Source organism: Argopecten irradians, chromosome 7 (assembly GCF_041381155.1).
Source record: "Argopecten irradians isolate NY chromosome 7, Ai_NY, whole genome shotgun sequence".
In the NCBI taxonomy this organism is placed as follows: Eukaryota; Metazoa; Mollusca; class Bivalvia; order Pectinida; family Pectinidae; genus Argopecten; species Argopecten irradians.
This window is the reverse complement of record NC_091140.1, coordinates 34,168,207-34,191,229: the sequence shown is the minus strand read 5'-3', so window position 1 is coordinate 34,191,229 and position 23,023 is coordinate 34,168,207. Positions and strand designations below refer to the sequence as shown.

At 31.6% G+C, this 23,023-nt stretch overlaps 1 protein-coding gene across 1 annotated transcript; it reads left to right on the top strand.

The window, feature by feature from the left end:
• The first annotated feature begins 5 nt into the window (after nucleotides 1–5).
• LOC138327161 (exoskeleton protein RP43-like) lies at nucleotides 6–13,637 on the top strand. The gene is made up of 10 exons (XM_069273149.1): nucleotides 6–1,600; nucleotides 1,986–2,079; nucleotides 2,712–2,836; nucleotides 3,427–3,594; nucleotides 3,909–3,912; nucleotides 4,220–4,478; nucleotides 11,132–11,292; nucleotides 11,719–11,855; nucleotides 12,285–12,446; nucleotides 12,795–13,637. Exons 1-10 carry the CDS (start codon nucleotides 1,462–1,464, stop codon nucleotides 13,106–13,108), a joined length of 1,563 nt encoding a protein of 520 aa, XP_069129250.1. The 5' UTR covers nucleotides 6–1,461; the 3' UTR covers nucleotides 13,109–13,637.
• Nucleotides 13,638–23,023: the final 9,386 nt, after the last annotated feature.

Genomic DNA, 23,023 nt, shown 5'->3' with positions numbered 1-23,023 from the left:
TGGCGGACTACAATATATTACTTGATTATTTCCTAAATACAAATTACAAAATTATGAAAATAACATGTAAAATTGTATAAACCATTTTGATGTATTTTATTCGGTTAGTAAAGGTATTGATGATTGATAGACAGAAGAACTGTTATTATAATTGTTCGTAGTAAGACATTGTCCGATTGATTGACACATTAATGGGTTGTGCTTACCGTTTGAATAGTTTCCAAAACTGAGGTTATATATACCATAATAAATTATAGTTGTAACACTTAAGCAGTATTTTCTGCAAAAGAAATCCATCTCTCTTCGATCAAGGTAAGTGAAATACAAGTGTAGTTATGTTAGTTTTTTTTTAAGATTTGGAAACATTTGAATGTCATATGAATTCATTTTCCTCAACACGTGTAATTTAATTTATTAACTTCCAGTTTCTTTTTTTTTTCTTTTTTTTTTCGCATTCAAATTGCATTGTACCAAATATGTATTCCGTTTGTTTTAACATAAATTTGTATACACCTGATGGTTGGGTAATGCAGGCATTCCTTTTTCAACTGACCGACCGGAGCTTGACTCCCAGCACAGACTTGGAACAGGAAGTCGAATTGCCAGTAACAATTTATTTCAATTTAAAAAATGATTTATATTTGTTGTTGTTCATTTGTGTACGGACGGCATTTTGACAGATATTTTACATGTGAATGATGGCTCGAATGGCAAAAAATTCTTCATTAACATTAGAATAAATGCGTTATTTCGAATATTGGCAACTGGTTCGACAGGCTATCGGCCTTTTATACGTATTGACTTTTAAACTCCTAAACAAATTATATTTTTAGTGCTTTCAATGACCATTATTACAAATGACACTGGTTGCATTGGGATAGGGTTATAGACGATGTATTTACAGTTTGCACTGACATGAACTCATTAACCATGCGTTCTAGTACCATCTCATTATCAGCGTATAATGATAGCACAACACGCGCGGCTATTCTATTGTTACGGGAATAGTCGATGGCGTAGCAACGTGAGGTCATGATACCACTTTTGGTGGAAACATATGAATGACTCGATTCCAATCAGCTGTTCCATTGAATTCGTTGACGATGACGTAAAAGAAAAAAAAATATTGGTATTTTAATAAAAAAAAAATATGCAACTGCTGCGAGAATATTCATTATTCATTTACGCGAAAAACTGTAAGTATAAGTCGGGTAACATAAAATTTACCCGGGCTCCATTATCATTATACCTTCATAACCTCAACAAAATAAAAATTTATTCCTTAAATATTGGGTACGGGCAATACTATTAACGGTAGGAAACAAATGTTTGAGATTTCCAAGGGGCGTAGGGACTAAAGGTACTTGATTTAACTCCTATTAGTAAATGACGTCCATGAAGAGCTTTGATGTTCTGAAAACAAAATTCATTCTCTTTTTGTCTAAAGTACAAAAATAGTAAATGGTATTGATTTTTTATGTGTTCCTTTATTATTTTCAAATAGTTCATATTAAAGAGTCACTCAAAACGTATTTCTATTGCAGATATATGATAATGTCTCCATCCAAGATACTGTGGGCTTTGCTTACTGGACTTTTTGGTATGTATTAACTCTATTAATTAGATACATTGAATCCACAGGAAAGGCTAACAAACAGTTTGACTGTTTCTGGTTCGTTTTCAATACCAATCTGGATGATGTTTCTATATGGATTTTTCAAGTTGAATTTATAAGAATTTTATCAATTACTTCTTGAATGCATAACATGATATATTAATTACATAATTATGTTACCATAGCAATGGTTACACTTAATACTATAATAAAATGGCATCGTGAATGTCATCGATGAGACACAAAACGATTATAAACCCTCCGATTTATTTCTCCTCTTGTTTAAGTTGTACAAATGAATCTATGTATACTGATAAATATTCTTGTTTTATTAATTCAACCTACATTGAACTTTGACGTCTATTGACAGGTATAATGGTCTGTGATGGTATAAGACTGACAGCTACTGACACATCACAGACTACCGAGTTACCTGGATATAGCAGCGGTCGCTGGTATTCAAAGTAAAACCTCACTTCTTCCTTATCGAATAAATATGACCTTATATAATGATAATTTTATTTCCTCTTCTGCCATTTCCATAACTTCGAATGGTGGTTTTGTTTTAGAATATTTCGTTACCTACCTGCTAACGCAAATAATATGGACAAAGGGTCAAGCCTGTACATCTAAATATGTGAGAGGCCTGTCCTGGAAGAAGTTCTTAAAAGTTTCAGAGATAATAAAAACAACCCTCTCTAATAAATATTACAAAGGCAGTTATCTAATATACATGATAGCAGGTATCTCGCTTCATCATCTCTTACTCTTAAATTAAATCAGTCGTTGACATGATTACGGAAAAAAATGAAAATATGTTCTTGCTTGGGTTTGCAGAATTTTTGGTATCATTTTACAAATTCACCTACATGTGTATTTCAGGTCATGTGTTAGTATACGTTTCGGGCGTAGAAAAAACACTAAATTTGTTTATAAACTGTATTATTAAGAGTGTTAGCGCAAAGCTTATACAAACTTCTGCATAAAAAAGCTGCAACATATATGAAGATTGAAAATGAATCTGAATACACGAAAACCCGTCTTTAAATGTTAATATATTAATTTAATGTATTGGTATTTGATTTTCTACATGTAGCAATATGTATCAGACGTGGTCAATTGAAACAGAAGATGAAGGGGACAGCACCATAGAAATAGAATTCGATATGGATATTGAGTATCGGCATGGATGGTGTTATGACAAACTTAATATATACGATGGTAAGCTATTATTTTTCTTCGTGTTTTTCTCATATATTTATTAAATGAGAATGAAATTGATTATGTTAATGAGATTTGTTCCGAAATAGTTACCTTGAAATTGAGTGCCCTTAGCACTGAATTATGGCATCTAAATTTTCTAAAATTGCCTTTGTTATAATGTATAGCGCTTCAAATTTGAAGGACGCATATTTCGCGATTTCGTCAAGAAACATATTCGTAGGGTTTTTATTTCGCGGTATATCGCTTCATCTGTATGCAATGTTAGAACTTTTGCATAACAGTAATGGAATTCTATATATTTTGCGGGTGATTTGAGCTCACTGTTATTTTGAAAACTGCGAATTAAGCGAAAATAAACCTAAATAAAATTCACCCGCTGTACTGTTCGAGCAAAATGTTGTTTATCAATGTATAATGTTCTCAAATCAAATCATGATTATAATGAGTAAATTCATGTTTCCAGTATTTATTTAGACACATACAAATCTGTCATTTCACGCTTATCATCTGAACTTATACTTACTGTGATGCCTGTTTATGAGGAAAAAATACAACATTTTGTGTGATATTTCTTCATCCCAAATCAGGGAAAACTACCGCAGCAACATACCTTGGAGGATTTTGTGGAAAGTCTAAAGAAAATGTACTTTCAAGCTCTGGCCGAAATATGTATGTGGTGTTTATAAGTAATGACCACGATGACTGTAATAGAGGATTCAAACTGACTTACAAACAGATTCCTAAAGAGAAGGAAGGTGAGTGAAAATATATTAATACTGAATTTGAATTATTGCTTTCAACGTAAAAGAAATAGAACTTTTTTTCCATAATATAGCTGCTTATAATAGCTTAGGGATGCAAATTGCACCCGATATGCTTTAAGATGAGATTACTCTATATTTAGATATATAATGTATAGCAATGAGTATACTATTCCTCGGTATATAAAACATCAAATGAACTTGGGTTAAAGCTTGTCCGAAATATGTATGTGGTGTTTATAAGTGATGACCACGATGACTGTAATAGAGGATTCAAACTGACTTACAAACAGATTCCTAAAGAGAAGGAAGGTGAGTGAAAATATATTAATACTGAATTTGAATTATGGCTTTAAACGTAAAAGAAATAAAACTTTTTTTCATAATATAGCTGCTTATAATAGCTTAGAGATGCAAATTACGCCTGATATGCTTTAATATGAAATTACTCTATATTTAGATATATAATGTATAGCAATGAGTATACTATTCCTCGGTATATAAAACATCAAATGAACTTGGGTTAAAGCTTGTACGAATGCATCACAATGCATCGTAGTACATGTAAAACCATATCACATTGTTTTGTGTTTGTATACCTATTATTTTGTTTTTACAGATGTAGACGCCTGGAAGATCGTCAGTATTCTGTTGATAGTAGTTATATCAGTATTGCTGCGATTTGTCTGATAATCTTCATATACTGTAAATGCAAATCGAATGATCATGTGACCCCAATCCGCATAAACAACCAGAGTCCGGAACAACCAAATGTTTGGATGACGCCGGTATCTCAACAGCGTCTTCAAGCAGTCCCTGTACAGAATCAGCCACCGCTAATGCTTCATTTTGTTACTGGAAACTATCAACAGAACATTTGAGAAAAGATTAGGTTAGGTTGAACAATTATCAAAGAATATATATACCACACAACGTCCGAAAACATCAAAGAACAATCGTTTCCTTGTGAAATGGAACATAACTCTGTTGTACGTGTACCTGGATACGAAAAACCTACATGAATACATTTTCATATTGGACAAAAAGTATTTGATGTATTAGGGCAGTAAAAGCGTGAAATCACTTGCATATTATATTTTCATTTTATATTGTCTTGAATATTCAAAGCTTCATACAAATAATTACAATATGTCCAGAATAACATCTGCATTATTAACAATATCAAGAGTGTATCTTTATATTTACCAGCATATAAGACATTGTTTTACCTAATATCATATTAGTTATAAGAAATATTTGTTTAAAGTATTGCGTTTTCTTCTCCGACGTACGAACTTTCAATTTAGGTAACCATTTTCAATGACGTCACAATGCATAAAACTTCATGTATATATGGTGACGTTTCGCATAGAGATACTAAACTGTAGTGTGATTATTGATAATTAATTTCATGAATTTTTGTTTTATGATATATATTGTTTTAGTTTTGTGGTTGTTTTGAAATAAAATCATTGTAACTTTCTTTATTTTTTTTATTCAATCGCATTTAGCATCGGTGTGGTGCCAAATATGGTTTTGAGATATTATTAAATACACATTAAGTGTATTTAACAAAGAAAATAGTCTTTGAAAGCATAATAATTCAGACATTTTAATTACATGGTCATCAATATCACTGAGTTTAAAAACAATCATGAATAACGATTTCTAAATATATCACGAGTTTATTACCAATACATGCCTATATATGTTTGATGCTGTTAATACCTTGATGCAGTCATTCAATTAGATGCTTTTTCCTTTAATCAAATTATTAGTATCTACCAGAGTTCGAGTAGAAAAAGACACCGAGATATTCACTACTTCCTACATTTTTGTAAATCACAAGTTGTATGTGGAATAATTAGACCCTATTTAATACATAAAGGATTTACTTACATGCATGTGCATGCATGAGTACGTTTCACTAGTGACCTATTCAAACGCACTGAAACGTTGTCGAATAAACACCATGCGTAGAAGTTTTGTTTTGATAGAAAAGTGTGGAAACAGTAACTTATCTCGTCATTACAGGTACAATTGTAGACGGGGACTGAAAATTAACTTTGTTCTTTCAGTTAATGCGTTATTCCAGACTTCGTTGTTTCAGTTAATGCGTTATTTCAGGCTTCGTTGTTTTCAGTTAATTTGCTATTTTAAACTTTGTTGTTTCAGTTAATCCGTTATTTCAGACTTCTTTGTTTCAGTTAATCCGTTATTTCAGACTTCGTTGTTTCAGTTAATTTGCTATTTCAGACTTTGTTATTTCAGACTTCGTTTTTTCAGTATAACAATACACAAGATATATATTGTTGAAATACAGGACATTAAATTTCGTTGTTTACGACTTTTTCTTATTTTCGAAGTTGGCTGTATTTTTCTCATTTGATAACTGAAATTCTTGTTTTCATGGCACAACAGCCATAAGATTGCGTTATGTCTTAATCTTGCTTTCATTCTATTTTATGGAACAAACTTGATAAATATAAATAAATGTTATTGAATAGCAAGAAAGACATAAGAAAGACATGTATAACACATATATCTAAAAGATAGGTTTTCATACGACACGAGTATCAATCAATGTGAAGGGTTGTTTTCTTTCGGCTATATCTATTTCTCCTTTTTCAATCTAGGAGTACCCTTGATATTCTATTTCTTTAGATATAGCCCGCATCATTTCAAAGAAACTGTAGGTTACTAAATTTGTCTTCGCGTATTTAAATGACCGACAACGATCCATAACGCCATAGTTTATCAATGTGTTTTGCATTTTACAGAGAAAAGATGGTAAATATCACCATACTTTTTCTTCAATATTTGTCCTGCGTCGAATGTCCTTTTTAACGAGGAAGAGGGAGGTGTTAAGTTATATTCGTTCATGTACATACATTTCCAATGTACTGTTGATAATGACGTATGCTGTCGTTATGGTATTGTATAATGACAGAAGAAATACAATAATGTATTGGCAACATTTATTCTCTCATTATAACGTCGCATATTTAGGTTCAAGTCCAATTGTTTTACTTGATATCAAGTCTTCCATCAGTTCGGTGATGACATTGAAACCTTTGAGTGGAAGATACCGAGCTTAATATTTCCACATCGCTGCGCCATACGTTTAACCAATCCTTATGAACTTCCCGGTAGTGTGTGTTCTTTGTTCCTGCTTTTGATAAATATACATATGTTTATGCGTTTATACTTACGTGTATATAGTGAACACAATGCTGTGAAATGTCCCACACGATGTTACATTTTTTCGTGTTGGACGTGCTATGCATTAACGAATTTGATAATAAGCTGATGATAAATACAGAATACATGTTTAGTATCTTACAATAAAATGTTTATTTTGGTGGGAGACTTAGGAAAGCCAAGTTGACGGGGCTTTGCCAAGTCATATTGGCTTTCCGTGTCGAGCACCAAAATAAAAAGAGTATGGTAAGATACTAACCATGTATTCTATTTATCCTGCAACCACTATAACATTAAACGAAAGCAATTGCCAGTTATTTACTTCTTTTCGCTCGAACCGAGACGTTTCGTTGATGCGGATGAAAAGACTAATTTACTAAACCGAATGAGAGTGTACTCTTTTTTACTACCGTGGGATATATAAGCGCATTCCCAAAAAGTACCGATAATTATATGCAGTGTGTTATATCACTGAAACAATATGAAAATACTCAAAAACAATAATTACCTATCAAAGAACTACTTTACAATACACAACTTTGCCATGAGCCAAAAAAACGACACCACCATACGATATTTTCGATATCGTAAACATGACGTCGTCCGGATAATGTGACATTACCTTTTAGCGGAACTGAATGGCGCTTCATCCACAGAAAGGGTAAAGTTCGGGGTCAAGTTAGAAAATATTCAGTCAGATGTAGAACAAATTCACATGATCGTATTGACAAGTTTATCAGGCAGTAGTTTTCCATCAGTATGTGGGGCAGTTGCAAGATAAAATCAAAAATATAAACAATGCTAGTTTCAATAATAACTAAAAGTCCGGCTGCTGAAGCTATCTGTTGTTATGTTATTGGCATTTTTAGTCTGAACTTCGTCAAGTTGATAAATAGATTTGGATAAGCTAAATGATTTCTTTCTTTTGCGCATTTATTCCTTTACTCGTTTCATCATAATGATAATAATTATTTTTTTTACATTTGTATCGTTTCATTCTACGATATGTTTTAGGAACACAGATTTATTAAAACTTAAATTGACATTTTGATAATTCAATTTGGTTTGTAGCACACATATTGCGTTGGCCAAAAAACGTCAACTTCAAAGATACTGAATCTCTAGATATGCCGATATCCAAAGGTACTTGTCCCCACATATATGTACATCCCTTCACACCCAAACGTCTAAGAAAGATGCGTTATCTTGGTATAGGCCAATAACAATATTGTATTTCTTTTCCTTTTTCATATTTTTAGAGAGACGTATTTTATAGCAAAAATGAGAAGATAATCGAAGACATGAAAAACAATGAGGAATAAACTCGGCTATTGTGGTATCAATACCTCTTTATGTCTAACACATAACGTTAAATGCATAGGGACGCACTATTTATGCCTCACTGCATACATAGTAGCGGATCACTAGTATGACAATATTTGGCATGGTCACTACATCAAACTTCCTGCATATTATCAATACAATCGTCCAATCAAAAGGCCGTGAACTTGATTGGATATGATTTTGAAATGTTTTTAGAGCGTCATGAAAAAATATTCTTAACAAACTTATATATTTTGAAGTCTTAAGATATATGTATTCGTTATTTACATTTGAGATTGATATATAATGCAATACAGATGATTGAACAATTAAAGAATTACAAATTTATGATTACCGTCTTTACGAAAATTAAATTAAAGTCTGCTTTGTTGTGGGTTTTTTTCGTTACAAAAGGGAGCTCTATCTCGGTCTGCCTTCTAGATAGTACTGAAAAACACTGCAATGTCTCTTCTCTAATAGTTGAATCATGTTAACCTAAACATATTTGAAAAATTCATGATTGAAAATTCTTAATAATACTTACATTTTGTAATTGCGACGTTATACTTATTCACGAAACATCTGAATTCGTATTCGATGTATCTCGTAATGAGGCTTGTAAGTTACATTCGATGTCTTTTGCAATTACGTTTGAAAGTTACTATCGATGTATCTCGTAATTACGCTTGTAATTTTGCAATCGATGTATCTCGTTATTACGCTTGTGTTACATACACTCGATGCATTTCGCAATTTCGCTTGTAAGTTACATTCGATGTTTCTCGTAATTACGCTTGTAATTTACATTCAATGTCTCTCGTAATTACGCTTGCAAGTTACATTCGATGTCTTCCGTAATTACGCTTGTAAGGTACATTCGGTGTATCTCGTAATAACGATTGTAACTTACATTTGATGTATCTCGTAATTACGCCTGTCATTTACAATCGATGTATCCCGTATTTACACTTGTGTTATATTCGATGTATCTCGTGATTATGCTTGTGTTAAATTCGATGTATCTCGTAACTACTTTTGTAAGTTATATTTGATGTCTTACATAATTACGCTTGTAAGAAACATTCAATGTCTTTCGTAATTACGCTTGTAAGTTACAATTGATGTATCTCGTCATTACGTTTGTATTACATTTGATGTATCTCGTAATTATACTTTTTAGTTACATTTGATGTGTCTCGTAATTACAATTGTAAGTTACATTTGATGTCTTTCGTAATTTCGCCTGTAAGTTACAATCGAAATATTCGTATTTACGCTTATAAGTTACATTCGATGTCTTTCATAATTACACTTGTCATTCACAATCAATGTATCTCGTTATTACGCTTGTATTACAATTGATGTATCTCGTAATTACGATTGTAAGTTACATTTGAATTATCTCGTAATTACGCTTGTAAGTTACAATCGATGTATCTCATAAATACGCTTATAAGTTACAATAGGTGTATTTCGTAATTACGCTTGTAAGTTACCTGCGACATCTTTCATAATTACACTTGTCATTTACAATCGATGTATTTCGTTATTACGCTTGTATTACATTTGATGTATCTCGTAATTACGCTTGTAAGTTACATTCGATGTATCTCGTAATTACGCATGTAAGTTACAATATATGTGTTTCGTAATTACTCTTCTTAAAGGCGATGTCTTTCATAATTACACATGTATCTCGTAATTATGCTTTTGTTACATTCGATGTATCTTGTAATTACGCTTGTAAATTACAATCGATGTATCTCGTAATTATGCTTGTGTTAAATTTTCGATGATCTTGTAACCACGTTTGTAAGTTACATTCTATGTCTTTCGTAATTACGCTTGTATAGTTATCTAATTCGCTGTGTTTACTTATTACGCTTGTGTTACATTTGATTATCTCGTAATTACGCTTGTAAGTTACATTCGTGTGTTACATTGATGTATCTCATAATTACCCTGGTAAGTTACATTCGATGTATCTCGTAATTACGATTGTAAGTTACATTCGATGTGTCTCGTAATTACGCTTGTACGTTTCAAAAGTAAAGTGACAGCTTTAATGTAGCTCTTTCTGTGTATGGATCATATCATACCAAGTATCATACCTACCATAGTCGAATTCATGTGCATAAGACAGCGTTGTATATCATACGACACTGTAAAACAGTTCAATATAACGACATACATCATTGGTCAAATTATACCTGTTCCATACTGTAATCAAACCGATATATTTTAAATACACCTTGTATGATTTTGGGATGTTTCCAACATTTCCACTTTGTAGTTCGAATATTGTCCATGTGTTACTGAAGTGACATCCAGTGTAACGTTTGACAGTTGATCTTAAAACATTTATAAGGTGAGTAAAATGGTTTTCTTTTACTTCGGCATGTAATGATAATCATAGACCATAAAAGATTGATTAATGAACAGTGATTATTCAAAAGTAGTTTTTAGGTTAGACCACGTCAAAGTGAATGTGAATTAGAGTAAGTAAAAACGCAATCGCTGTAGCCAATGTCTTTGTAATTCTACATTTATTTGGCTTGATTGTTCTGTTTCTTTACATTGTTTAAATGTGTATATCATTGATCCTGCGTTACACTGTAAAGGTATTACTATGCGAATGACTCTTAATCTTCTATTTCAGAGACCATGCATAACCTTATATATGTGAGTCTATTGTTGATGGAACTGTTCGGTATGTGTGCCTTCGTTAACGTAAACAAATATAATAAAAAAAATAAGGATTTTCAACATGTATCATACTTCAAACACATTTAGACTGACCAAACCCATAATGATTCATAAATCAGCCAGCATGCGATCTGGCAAATATTGTTTTTTATGAACAGATAACTTGTCAATAGTGAATGACTATGTTGAAACCAAAATATTTGTTGACTGTTATATATGAAGCAATTATTACGTTTGTATGATGCTTATACGCAATAAAGTAGGGAAATGAAGACTATAAAGAGGTATAATGTAATGCGAGAAAATGAATATTGACATTATTTTTTTCATTATCTTTTGTTTTCTTCTAAATTTTCATGAAGGTACATGGAATACATTTTGCGAGGGCAAAAGACTAATAGCGAAAGATTATCAACAATACGTCGAAACTCCTGGTTATAGTTTCGGGACGAATTATCCAAGGTATTAACATGTATTGTATGCACGTTCAAAAATCCAAAATCGAAATAATTTTTTCAACGTTTTATTTTTTCTTGTTTTTTTTTTCCCTTTTTTTCTTTTTCTTTTACATTTTTTAATATTTGCTATGTTCGCTTTTAACATTAAGTTTTTTTATATTTTTGCATTCCCTTTGTTTTGTACTTATTAATTGTATTTATTTACATTTCCATATTTCTTTTAAGATTGATGTTATTCGAATCTATTTCAAATGAAATGTTATGGTGTCATAAATCTGGTGTCGTAAATATCACCGTTACATAGTTTTCAGTAAAAAGTCTATTTTGAATTAACATTTAACGTCGAAACACTCTGAATAATATTTTTAGATGATTCTCCAAATTTAGTGATTCAGTGAGATAAATAAACGTTTCTAATTCAATGTTTCAGTAATATGTTTGAGACTTGGTCCATCGTTACTGCTGATGACAATTACAAAGTATCAGTCATGATTGAGACGGACATACATCTGCCATGTCCGACATGTTGCGACTACTACGGTTACGATTGGTTACCAGTTTATGATGGTAAGTTAAAATGAAATGTGTATTGAGAGGTTATCTTGTATGAATAACATGCTTTCTCAATGACTAAAAGGTCACAGACCATAAAATTTTAAAAACAGTTATATATAGCTCTGAAACATCAACATACCATCAGAATAAAAATGAAAACAGATTCAGAATCTATAGATCACGTACGCGTTTGTAATATTGCAAGCAACATATATTGAAAAGTGAAATATACGCAAAGGAGTAAGATCGCGGTAAATTAAAAGGACAGCGTAAAATTGACCGAAACGTGTCCGAACTCATATTTATACCCAACGCCATTCGGCAATTAAGTTACAAACTATGCTGAAAAGACATTGGAAAATATGCTTTTCGTTAGCAATATATTAATGATGTTACTGATATGTATTTTTAACAACTTTGTAAAATATTTTCCTAAATTAGGAACAAGTAGTGCAGCGGATTCTCTGGGGAAATTCTGTAGCCGCCACGACGATCTGTCACTTTCAAGTTCAGGTCGATCCATGTACGTGCTCTTTAGGAGTAACCATGTGAGCGAAGAAAAAGGATTCAAATTAAAATATATCCAGGTTCCGAACGAAGAAGGTATTTGTTGCGTCCGTGTTATATTTCATCTAATGTCTTTTGACAATAGCATTGAATGACCTATAAAATACCTGTTTTACATTTTTTTTAAACTAGCAAGTCCATATCAATTAGCTGGAAGGCCTAAAACCATGAAAACAATCTTATTGATATCCTGGGCACTTGTAAGTAGCATTACCAGTATGTAGAATGTTTTGTTTAGTTAGATTACAGTAAAATAAACACCAATATCAAATGCTGTATAAAAAGGCAATATTCTTGTTTTAAGACGTAATTTTGTAAGATGGTTGATTTATACGCAAATATTCGATATTACATCAATTATGTCTTTTTTATACTTTTTTAAAGAGACAAACATCTGGAAGACTGTTGGTATTGTCCTGATAGTGGTGGTATGTATTGGGATCATCACATCCTTGACCATCGTCTACTGCAAATACAAATCCAAGACGAAGTGTCCATTAGACAGGCACAATGCGGATCAGATACAACTACAACGTTATATACCAGTTCCACAGCAGCGGTTACAAGCAGTTCCCGCTCATGTCTTATACCCTCCATCATATCAGCAGGCACAACCCCAGTATCAACAATGTTTGGAAACGCCAAACGGTGCCAACGGCAATCTGCCTGGATCTACGGACGCGGAGGGTGCAGAATAGCAGTAACAAAGACATTTCGGCTTTCTTGTGCAAGAATTTTCAGTGCAAAATGTTATCTTTAGTTGCCCAAGAAACACATCAAATGTAGCAAAACAACTTGTTGAAGATGTATTGAAACACCATTTGGTCATTTTTGATCACCAAGAAGAGAAATTTGCAACGCTATTACATTATTGTTATATAAATTTTGGATAAATTTCGGTATCTATTTCATATTAAACTTTAAACATTAACTGTAATTGTGTTACGCAATTAAAAAGCACATTTTGTTTACTAATTTTACTTAAATAACAAAATAGTTTTCTTTCTGTTTCGGACCACCTTTTTGTTTCGAGAAATCAGGACCCAGTTTCTTCATTATCTCTTTATAACCCACATTATGATATTAACTTCTTCTTAAGAAATCTTTACAAAGGCCAATGACAAAATCTTAATTTGAGAACCTTCTTTACTGAAACCTTAATTAATAAATAATTTTATTAATAGGTTTTACTTTGGAATTTCAGAAAATCGAATAACATGAGAATAATCAATTATTCCAAATGCCATAAATATTTTCTTTAAATCAAATGGCATAATATGTTTAATAGAACCTAGCTATTTTGATATGGGATTTTATGGTATTTTGTTTTTGTACTTTTTTATTTATTTATTTATAATTCTTGTTTTTGCATTATTTTATTGTTTGAGCATCATTAACGTGTTCTAAGGGTAACTCGAAGCCTTACGAACAAAACAAGCCAAACCAATTCCATCGCGGTTCTCAAAATAATCTTCAACATCGCCAATGGTAGAATATGAATATCCTTAGGCGTCGGTTATTACAATCCAATTTGATAAAAGTAAACGTGGACACCAATGATATCCGACTTCTTCCGACTAGGTGTGCACGAGTTAGTTCCCTTACATAATCAATGTCATACAGGAAATACATTGTAGATTCTACATTAACAAATTACTTATTGGCAAACTTCTATATAAGGTTTCATGAATTCTACGTATTGTTTCATCTGGTTCAAATTAAATTTTGTTGTTATTGTAAAAATGACCTTTTGCTAATTTCGTTAATAATGTAATCGATTAAGTGTTAATTAATCGATTTTCATTATTCCAATACATGGTTGTAATATAGAGATGCATTAAAATAAAATAGGAAAGTTGAATGAAGCAAACATGATTAATCGATATACTTCCAGTATATATTAACTGCTTTGTTGGTCGTGTATTACAACACTGTGCTCGTTTGTACTGACAGACTGTAAAGTCTTAGATAAAAGGACTTAAATATCGAATTACCTCCCGAACACGCTATTGGTAACCATTACCTGTCGGTAATCAGGACCCTATGTAATCACAGTTAACGCTCGAAACCCCATTTCATTATCGGTAACCTAATACCACTGATATTCGACTACTTACGCGGGAAGTGAACACGAATTATTTTCTTTTTAAAGATGCTCCACCGCTGACAAATGGTATTTTTTCATTATAAAAAAAACAGGAGTAGACGATTTAGTATTTTTCTCCAGTTACAAAAGTTACTTAATTTACACCATTCCCACCATTGAAAAGTTTGAGCTTATAATTTTACTACAAATTAAAAATATGAAAAATAATTAATTGCATCCCGAAAAAATTCCTTGACACTATATCCTATATGGAATAAAGTACTGATTGCGCATGCACCAAAGCCGAAATGAATTATTTTATATTATTTTTTGGTTAATATATATATGCACGATTAAACACCAATTATTGTTCAAATGATTAACATCATTTATGCTCTGTCGGCGGTGGAGCATATTTAAATGACAAATTTTAAAAACTACAATTATGAAATAAAAACAAAATGAAACACGTATTGTTTTTTATGTTAATTTAACTCCCAAAATCTTATAAAACTATCTAATACAAGCCTAAAATATCGACGCAAATCACGCACTATACTATTCAAATCTAAGTATACAATAGGTAAAAATAATTTAGAATATAGTAACTCTTCATGTTCACATTAGGATTCAATGTTTTAGAAAATATTTCGTTTGGTTTATTGTTAATACAAATGTGCATGAAGATCTCTCGCTCACATTAAAGTCGATCATATAAAAGATCTATATATTAAGTGTGCTGGCTTATTCGATATAAATATTAAATTATGAGCATAAATGTATACATACTCTATGTAGTCGTTTTCACGTTTTCCAAACAAACTATTTATTTGTTTTGTGACACTCAAGTTTTCGAATCTCAATCTGGCTTAATTTATAATATTTTATTAGAATCTTGTTGTTTCCATGTTTGTTAATTTTTTCATTAAAATTGAAATAAAAAGATATTCGGTCGAGTTATGTTTCACAACTTTTTTATCGCTTTTCTGATTATTCTTGGTTTATCTCTGGCTGCACATTCTCGAAAATAAATGGTCGAAAGGAAACCATTGTTTAACTCATTTAGCTTAACTTACAAAATAAATTTGACTCACGTCCCGACGCTTATTGTTGTGAAAAATCAGAGACCAACATGTTTTATTTGAGGTACATATTTCGATTTTTTCGTTAGAAGAGCATTCTGGGAAATAGAGAAAATCTTAACCTTTCTGATGGAGAATTGTTATTTACATGTGAGTCTTGAATTAAGTGGTATATATATATATTGGCACTACTATTACATGTGAGACTGAACTTAAAGTGGTATTGGTTAAACAGGGCTTGATTAAATGGATTTAGAGTAAATGTAACGGCTCTTAAAAAGTCATTTGAAACAAGTTAAACTTTAAACGAATTTTTTGTTTGAAAGCGAACGAAAGCTTTCAGCATATAAGCGTTTAGTGGATGTTATTTTTGCTGTTGTATGACTACTACATTATTGTATGTAGAATAGACAGAAAGCTCGATGAAACGAAGGAGTACAAATCAATCAAAAATTAAATATATATGTATACATACAACTATAAAACAGTTTTTTCCGCCCTAGCGCTTTCTCGGCTCATGCCGGTCTTCAGGGTTTGAATTCAAACTTTTTCTTTTTCAAAAGAATTCAAACCCCTGAAGACCGGCATGAGCCGAGAAAGAGCTAGGGCGGAAAAAACTGTTTTATAGTTGTGTTTTCTTTTTATGTATATGGAAACCATCACATGGACATGGTTCTTTTTTACTTATGTATATATATATATCAATATATTGTATATAGAGTATCTTGAAACTGACCATCGTGATTTAAAACTTTGTCATATATAGCGACGGTGGTTGAATACGGAACACCGGTACATCTCGATCATCACGGCCCTTTGAAAAAAAGGCATATAATATATATTTTACGTACGTGTCAACTAACACCAATCCAACAGCCTAATACTGTGTTCAGAAAAATGCCAGTTTTGTGTTCTTATTTCAATTAAAATATTCAGAAATGAAATCATTTATGTACGGATGAGGTACGAAGTAAAACATAGTTGTATACTGTACATGTATGTAACGTACATAACACCAATTATCTCAGACTTTTATCGTATTTAGGTAGGTATGGCTTACCTCCCTTATAAATGTCAGACACCATAACTAAAATCATAAAATCTGTATTAACATTTATGATTCCATACAAATGAATCTGTCAAAATTGAAAGCAATATGTTGACTAATTTTGTGTTATTACATCTTTGACTTACGTCAGATATTTTTTTCTTGTAATAAGGTGTGAGGACGCCATGAACTTTGCCTTTTAGAGATAATTATTTGGTTTTAAGACAAAGCCAATTCTTACTGCTCAGATACTTTTATCGAGATTCTAGTCAAACTCTGAATGAGAAGTGAAAGAACGAAATACAACTACTAGGAAAACATGTTCCCGCTTGGTAATTTTACGACGCATTCGACCTTAAAGATTCATCAGGTTTAAATTAGGTTCTTTTGGTAAACTTTAAATTTGATTTATTGTTGAATTCTAACATATACATTCAACTTCAGTATAGAATTATGTTTGATTCTGAGGATAAAGGTTCTCTCGAGAATACAGGGGGAAAACCACTCATGATTAATTATAAATGCAAAACACCAGACCAATGTTTGACGGAGATAAACACCATCTCGTTTAATTCCTCAAGTAACATGAAACTGCGATAGGTTTAGACGAGTTATTTCCCTTACAAATGCCGAATACTAAAATGATTTTAGTCTTTGTTCATAATGATGATATGAAATTGCTAAAGGGATGTATACATTCATTTATACATGTGTATTAGCATATTTCCTGAAAGATATTTAAAGTGGATATTATTCTCGGTACACTCCTCATATTTCAGTATTATCAGTTAAATTCTTTAAAAAGAGTTAAAAATTGTTTTGTAATTGAATTGAATATACCTTATGTATGTAACCAAGATTATAAATACTTCATAAACAAATCGACAAAATATATAGATAAATCAAGAATACTTTTAGAATTAAATTGCTGCATACAGGATCGACAGGAATGGAAACAAATTGCGTGAATATGCAATTTACTTATTTCATCGTATTAAAATTGAATTATTCAAAAGCTATTTTTCTAAAAAAAAAAAAAAAAAAAAAACAATGTCAAGATGTTTACATATAAGATATATCAGGTTTTGAGTGCTGTTCATGTCAACACTTAGTACAAATAAAAAGTACCGAAATATAAAGGCAAACATTTTGTCTTTATATTCTATTATATGTATTATATAGCAGTCATGTTTACTGTTGGGGTGGTACATTGTTCTGTATATGAACCATATCCACTAATAATAACATAATGTAAAGCAATACATTTGTATAATCTATCATAATTTTACCGTTACATTTCCGTGTTCGTGTGAATTGTACTGCTAAGAAACTACTGTAATGCTGCTATTTCATCGACTCAAATATGTACCTATACCACATCATCTTAGAAGATTGGACGATAGTAAAACCTAACACTTATAATTATGACACTATCGATAGCAATGGAAAAAAATAGTCAAGATGATTTGTTTATTTTTTTATAAACAGAATATACATCAACAATAACATTTGATTTTTTGACGAGGTAAACGCTGCAAGGGATATGATTCACCAGCAAACTCTTTGACTATTAATAATGATATTACACAGGTAAAACAACCTCAGAATACCACTAACCCACTCTTTGACTATTAATAATAATATTACACAGGTAAAACAACCTCAGAATACCACTAACCCACTCTTTGACTATTAATAATGATATTACACAGGTAAAATAACCTCAGAATACCACTAACCCACTCTTTGACTATTAATAATGATATTACACAGGTAAAATAACCTCAGAATACCACTAACCCACTCTTTGACTATTGATAATGATATTACACAGGTAAAACAACCTCAGAATACCACTAACCCACTCTTTGACTATTAATAATGATATTACACAGGTAAAATAACCTCAGAATACCACTAACCCACTCTTTGACTATTAATAATGATATTACACAGGTAAAACAACCTCAGAATACCACTAACCCACTCTTTGACTATTAATAATGATATTACACAGGTAAAACAACCTCAGAATACCACTAACCCACTCTTTGACTATTAATAATGATATTACACAGGTAAAACAACCTCAGAATACCACTAACCCACTCTTTGACTATTAATACTAATATTACACATGTAAAACAACCTCAGAATACCACTAACCCACTCTTTGACTATTAATAATAATATTACACATGTAAAACAACCTCAGAATACCACTAACCCACTCTTTGACTATCAATAATGATATTACACAGGTAAAATAACCTCAGAATACCACTAACCCACTCTTTGACTATTGATAATGATATTACACAGGTAAAACAACCTCAGAATACCACTAACCCACTCTTTTGACTATTAATAATGATATTACACAGGTAAAACAACCTCAGAATACCACTAACCCACTCTTTGACTATTAATAATGATATTACACAGGTAAAACAACCTCAGAATACCACTAACCCACTCTTTGACTATCAATAATGATATTACACAGGTAAAACAACCTCAGAATACCACTAACCCACTCTTTGACTATTGATAATGATATTACACAGGTAAAACAACCTCAGAATACCACTAACCCACTCTTTGACTATTAATAATAATATTACACAGGTAAAACAACCTCAGAATACCACTAACCCACTCTTTGACTATTAATAATGATATTACACAGGTAAAATAACCTCAGAATACCACTAACCCACTCTTTGACTATTAATAATGATATTACACAGGTAAAATAACCTCAGAATACCACCCACCACTAACCACACTCTTTGACAACAGGTAAAACAACCTCAGAATACACTAATCTTTGACTATTACACTAATATTATCACAAAAAACAACCTCAGAATACCACTAACCCACTCTTTGACTATTAATAATGATATTACACAGGTAAAATAACCTCAGAATACCACTAACCCACTCTTTGACTATTGATAATGATATTACACAGGTAAAACAACCTCAGAATACCACTAACCCACTCTTTGACTATTAATAATGATATTACACAGGTAAAACAACCTCAGAATACCACTAACCCACTCTTTGACTATTGATAATGATATTACACATGTAAAACAACCTCAGAATACCACTAACCCACTCTTTGACTATTGAATAATGATATTACACAGGTAAAACAACCTCAGAATACCACTAACCCACTCTTTGACTATTAATAATGATATTACACAGGTAAAACAACCTCAGAATACCACTAACCCACTCTTTGACTATTAATAATGATATTACACAGGTAAAATAACCTCAGAATACCACTAACCCACTCTTTGACTATTTGATAATGATATTACACAGGTAAAACAACCTCAGAATACCACTAACCCACTCTTTGACTATTAATAATGATATTACACAGGTAAAACAACCTCAGAATACCACTAACCCACTCTTTGACTATTAATAATGATATTACACAGGTAAAACAACCTCAGAATACCACTAACCCACTCTTTGACTATTAATAATGATATTACACAGGTAAAACAACCTCAGAATACCACTAACCCACTCTTTGACTATTAATAATGATATTACACAGGTAAAAACCTCAGAATACCACTAACCCACTCTTTGACTATTAATAATGATATTACACAGGTAAAATAACCTCAGAATACCACTAACCCACTCTTTGACTATTAATAATGATATTACACAGGTAAAACAACCTCAGAATACCACTAACCCACTCTTTGACTATTAATAATGATATTACACAGGTAAAACAACCTCAGAATACCACTAACCCACTCTTTGACTATTATTAATAATGATATTACACAGGTAAAACAACCTCAGAATACCACTAACCCACTCTTTGACTATTAATAATGATATTACACAGGTAAAACAACCTCAGAATACCACTAACCCACTCTTTGACTATTAATAATGATATTACACAGGTAAAATAACCTCAGAATACCACTAACCCACTCTTTGACTATTAATAATGATATTACACAGGTAAAATAACCTCAGAATACCACTAACCCACTCTTTGACTATTAATAATGATATTACACAGGTAAAACAACCTCAGAATACCACTAACCCACTCTTTGACTATTAATAATGATATTACACAGGTAAAATAACCTCAGAATACCACTAACCCACTCTTTGACTATTAATAATGATATTACACAGGTAAAACAACCTCAGAATACCACTAACCCACTCTTTGACTATTAATAATGATATTACACAGGTAAAACAACCTCAGAATACCACTAACCCACTCTTTGACTATTAATAATAATATTACACATGTAAAACAACCTCAGAATACCACTAACCCACTCTTTGACTATTAATAATGATATTACACAGGTAAAATAACCTCAGAATACCACTAACCCACTCTTTGACTATTGATATATTAGATATTACACTCAGGTAAAATAACCTCAGAATACCACTAACCCACTCTTTGACTATTGATAATGATATTACACAGGTAAACAACCTATAACCACTACATATAATGATATTACACAGGTAAAACAACCTAATACCACTAACCCACTCTTTGACTATTGATAATGATATTACACAGGTAAAACAACCTCAGATACCACTAACCACTAATTGATAATGATATTACACAGTAAAACAACTCAGAATACCACTAACCCACTCTTTGACTATTGATAATGATATTACACAGGTAAAAACAACCTCAGAATACCACTAACCCACTCTTTGACTATTAATAATGATATTACACAGGTAAAACAACCTCAGAATACCACTAACCCACTCTTTGACTATTAATAATGATATTACACAGGTAAAACAACCTCAGAATACCACTAACCCACTCTTTGACTATTAATAATGATATTACACAGGTAAAATAACCTCAGAATACCACTAACCCACTCTTTGACTATTAATAATAATATTACACAGGTAAAACAACCTCAGAATACCACTAACCCACTCTTTGACTATTATAACACAGGTAAAAAACCTCACCACTAACCCACTCTTTGACTATTAATAATGATATTACACAGGTAAAACAACCTCAGAATACCACTAACCCACTCTTTGACTATTAATATATATTACACAGTAAAACAACCTCAGAATACCACTAACCCACTCTTTGACTATTAATAATGATATTACACAGGTAAAACAACCTCAGAATACCACTAACCCACTCTTTGACTATTAAATAATATATTACACAGGTAAAAAACCTCATACCACTACCATACTATTAATATGATAAAACCCTCAGATACCACTAACCCACTCTTTGACTATTAATAATGATATTACACAGGTAAAATAACCTCAGAATACCACTAACCCACTCTTTGACTATTAATAATGATATTACACAGGTAAAATAACCTCAGAATACCACTAACCCACTCTTTGACTATTAATAATGATATTACACAGGTAAAACAACCTCAGAATACCACTAGATCTAAAAACAGTGTCTATTTAAAGGAGTTTTTGATTTATCTCAACCATATATTGTATATATGTGCGTGGCACAAACACTACTGCTCACAATAATATCGAGTCGAAAACAATTATCGTTGACTGTTGGCACAGTTGTTCAAATATATTGTAGATAAGGTTTTGTATTACAGGTATTCATTTTTACAATGTAGTCTAACGTAATTTTATTAAAGTCATGCATGCGATTCCAGTACGTGTTAGTTGCTAATTAAGTTGTTATTATTATTAATATCTATATTCTATTTACATTTATATATTTGTTCAGTTCAGTTTGTAATGTGTTTTAGCACATCATCGTTTTGTCTATTTTCTCGTTTCTAACTTTAAAAAGAACATTTTCAGAAGGCGATTTTTCTTATTATGTAAAGAACATCACATACAAGAATCATACCAAATATTTTTTTTTCAATTTAAATAAATTGAACATCGTAAATTATAAGAAATAAAGACTTTAGGTTGTATTCCTAAAATATATATGACGACTGGAACCATGCCGTCAGAAAGGGTACGCGTTTAATATTTTGTCGATTAAATGGTCCAATCGTTAAGCACAAGACTGAACGATTTTGACTTTGATCACGGCACGGTACGCATATTTTGATATGTTTCTGCTTACTGGTTACTCTGTACAATAAACAATTTATTACATAGATATAATTATGTCACTATATCAAAAATGTTGTTAGCAGGGGAAATACGGTCGCAAAAATTTGCCACATAAACCTTTAAAATCCATAATAGTTACGTCCTTCACAAGAACGAAAGCTATTAAATTGCCTGTTCACATTGGATACACATACACAATAACATCAACTTCCTGGTTTGGAATGGGGATTTACATTTCGGATATATTAAGAAGAAT

Coding starts and splice junctions, on each gene's coding strand:
- LOC138327161 (XM_069273149.1), top strand. CDS start 1,462: ATGGTATTGATTTTTTATGTGTTCCTTTATTATTTTCAAATAGTTCAT. Junction 2,080..2,711: donor AGCGGTCGCTGGTATTCAAA/GTAAAACCTCAC, acceptor TTCTACATGTAG/CAATATGTATCAGACGTGGT. Junction 12,447..12,794: donor CCAGGTTCCGAACGAAGAAG/GTATTTGTTGCG, acceptor ACTTTTTTAAAG/AGACAAACATCTGGAAGACT.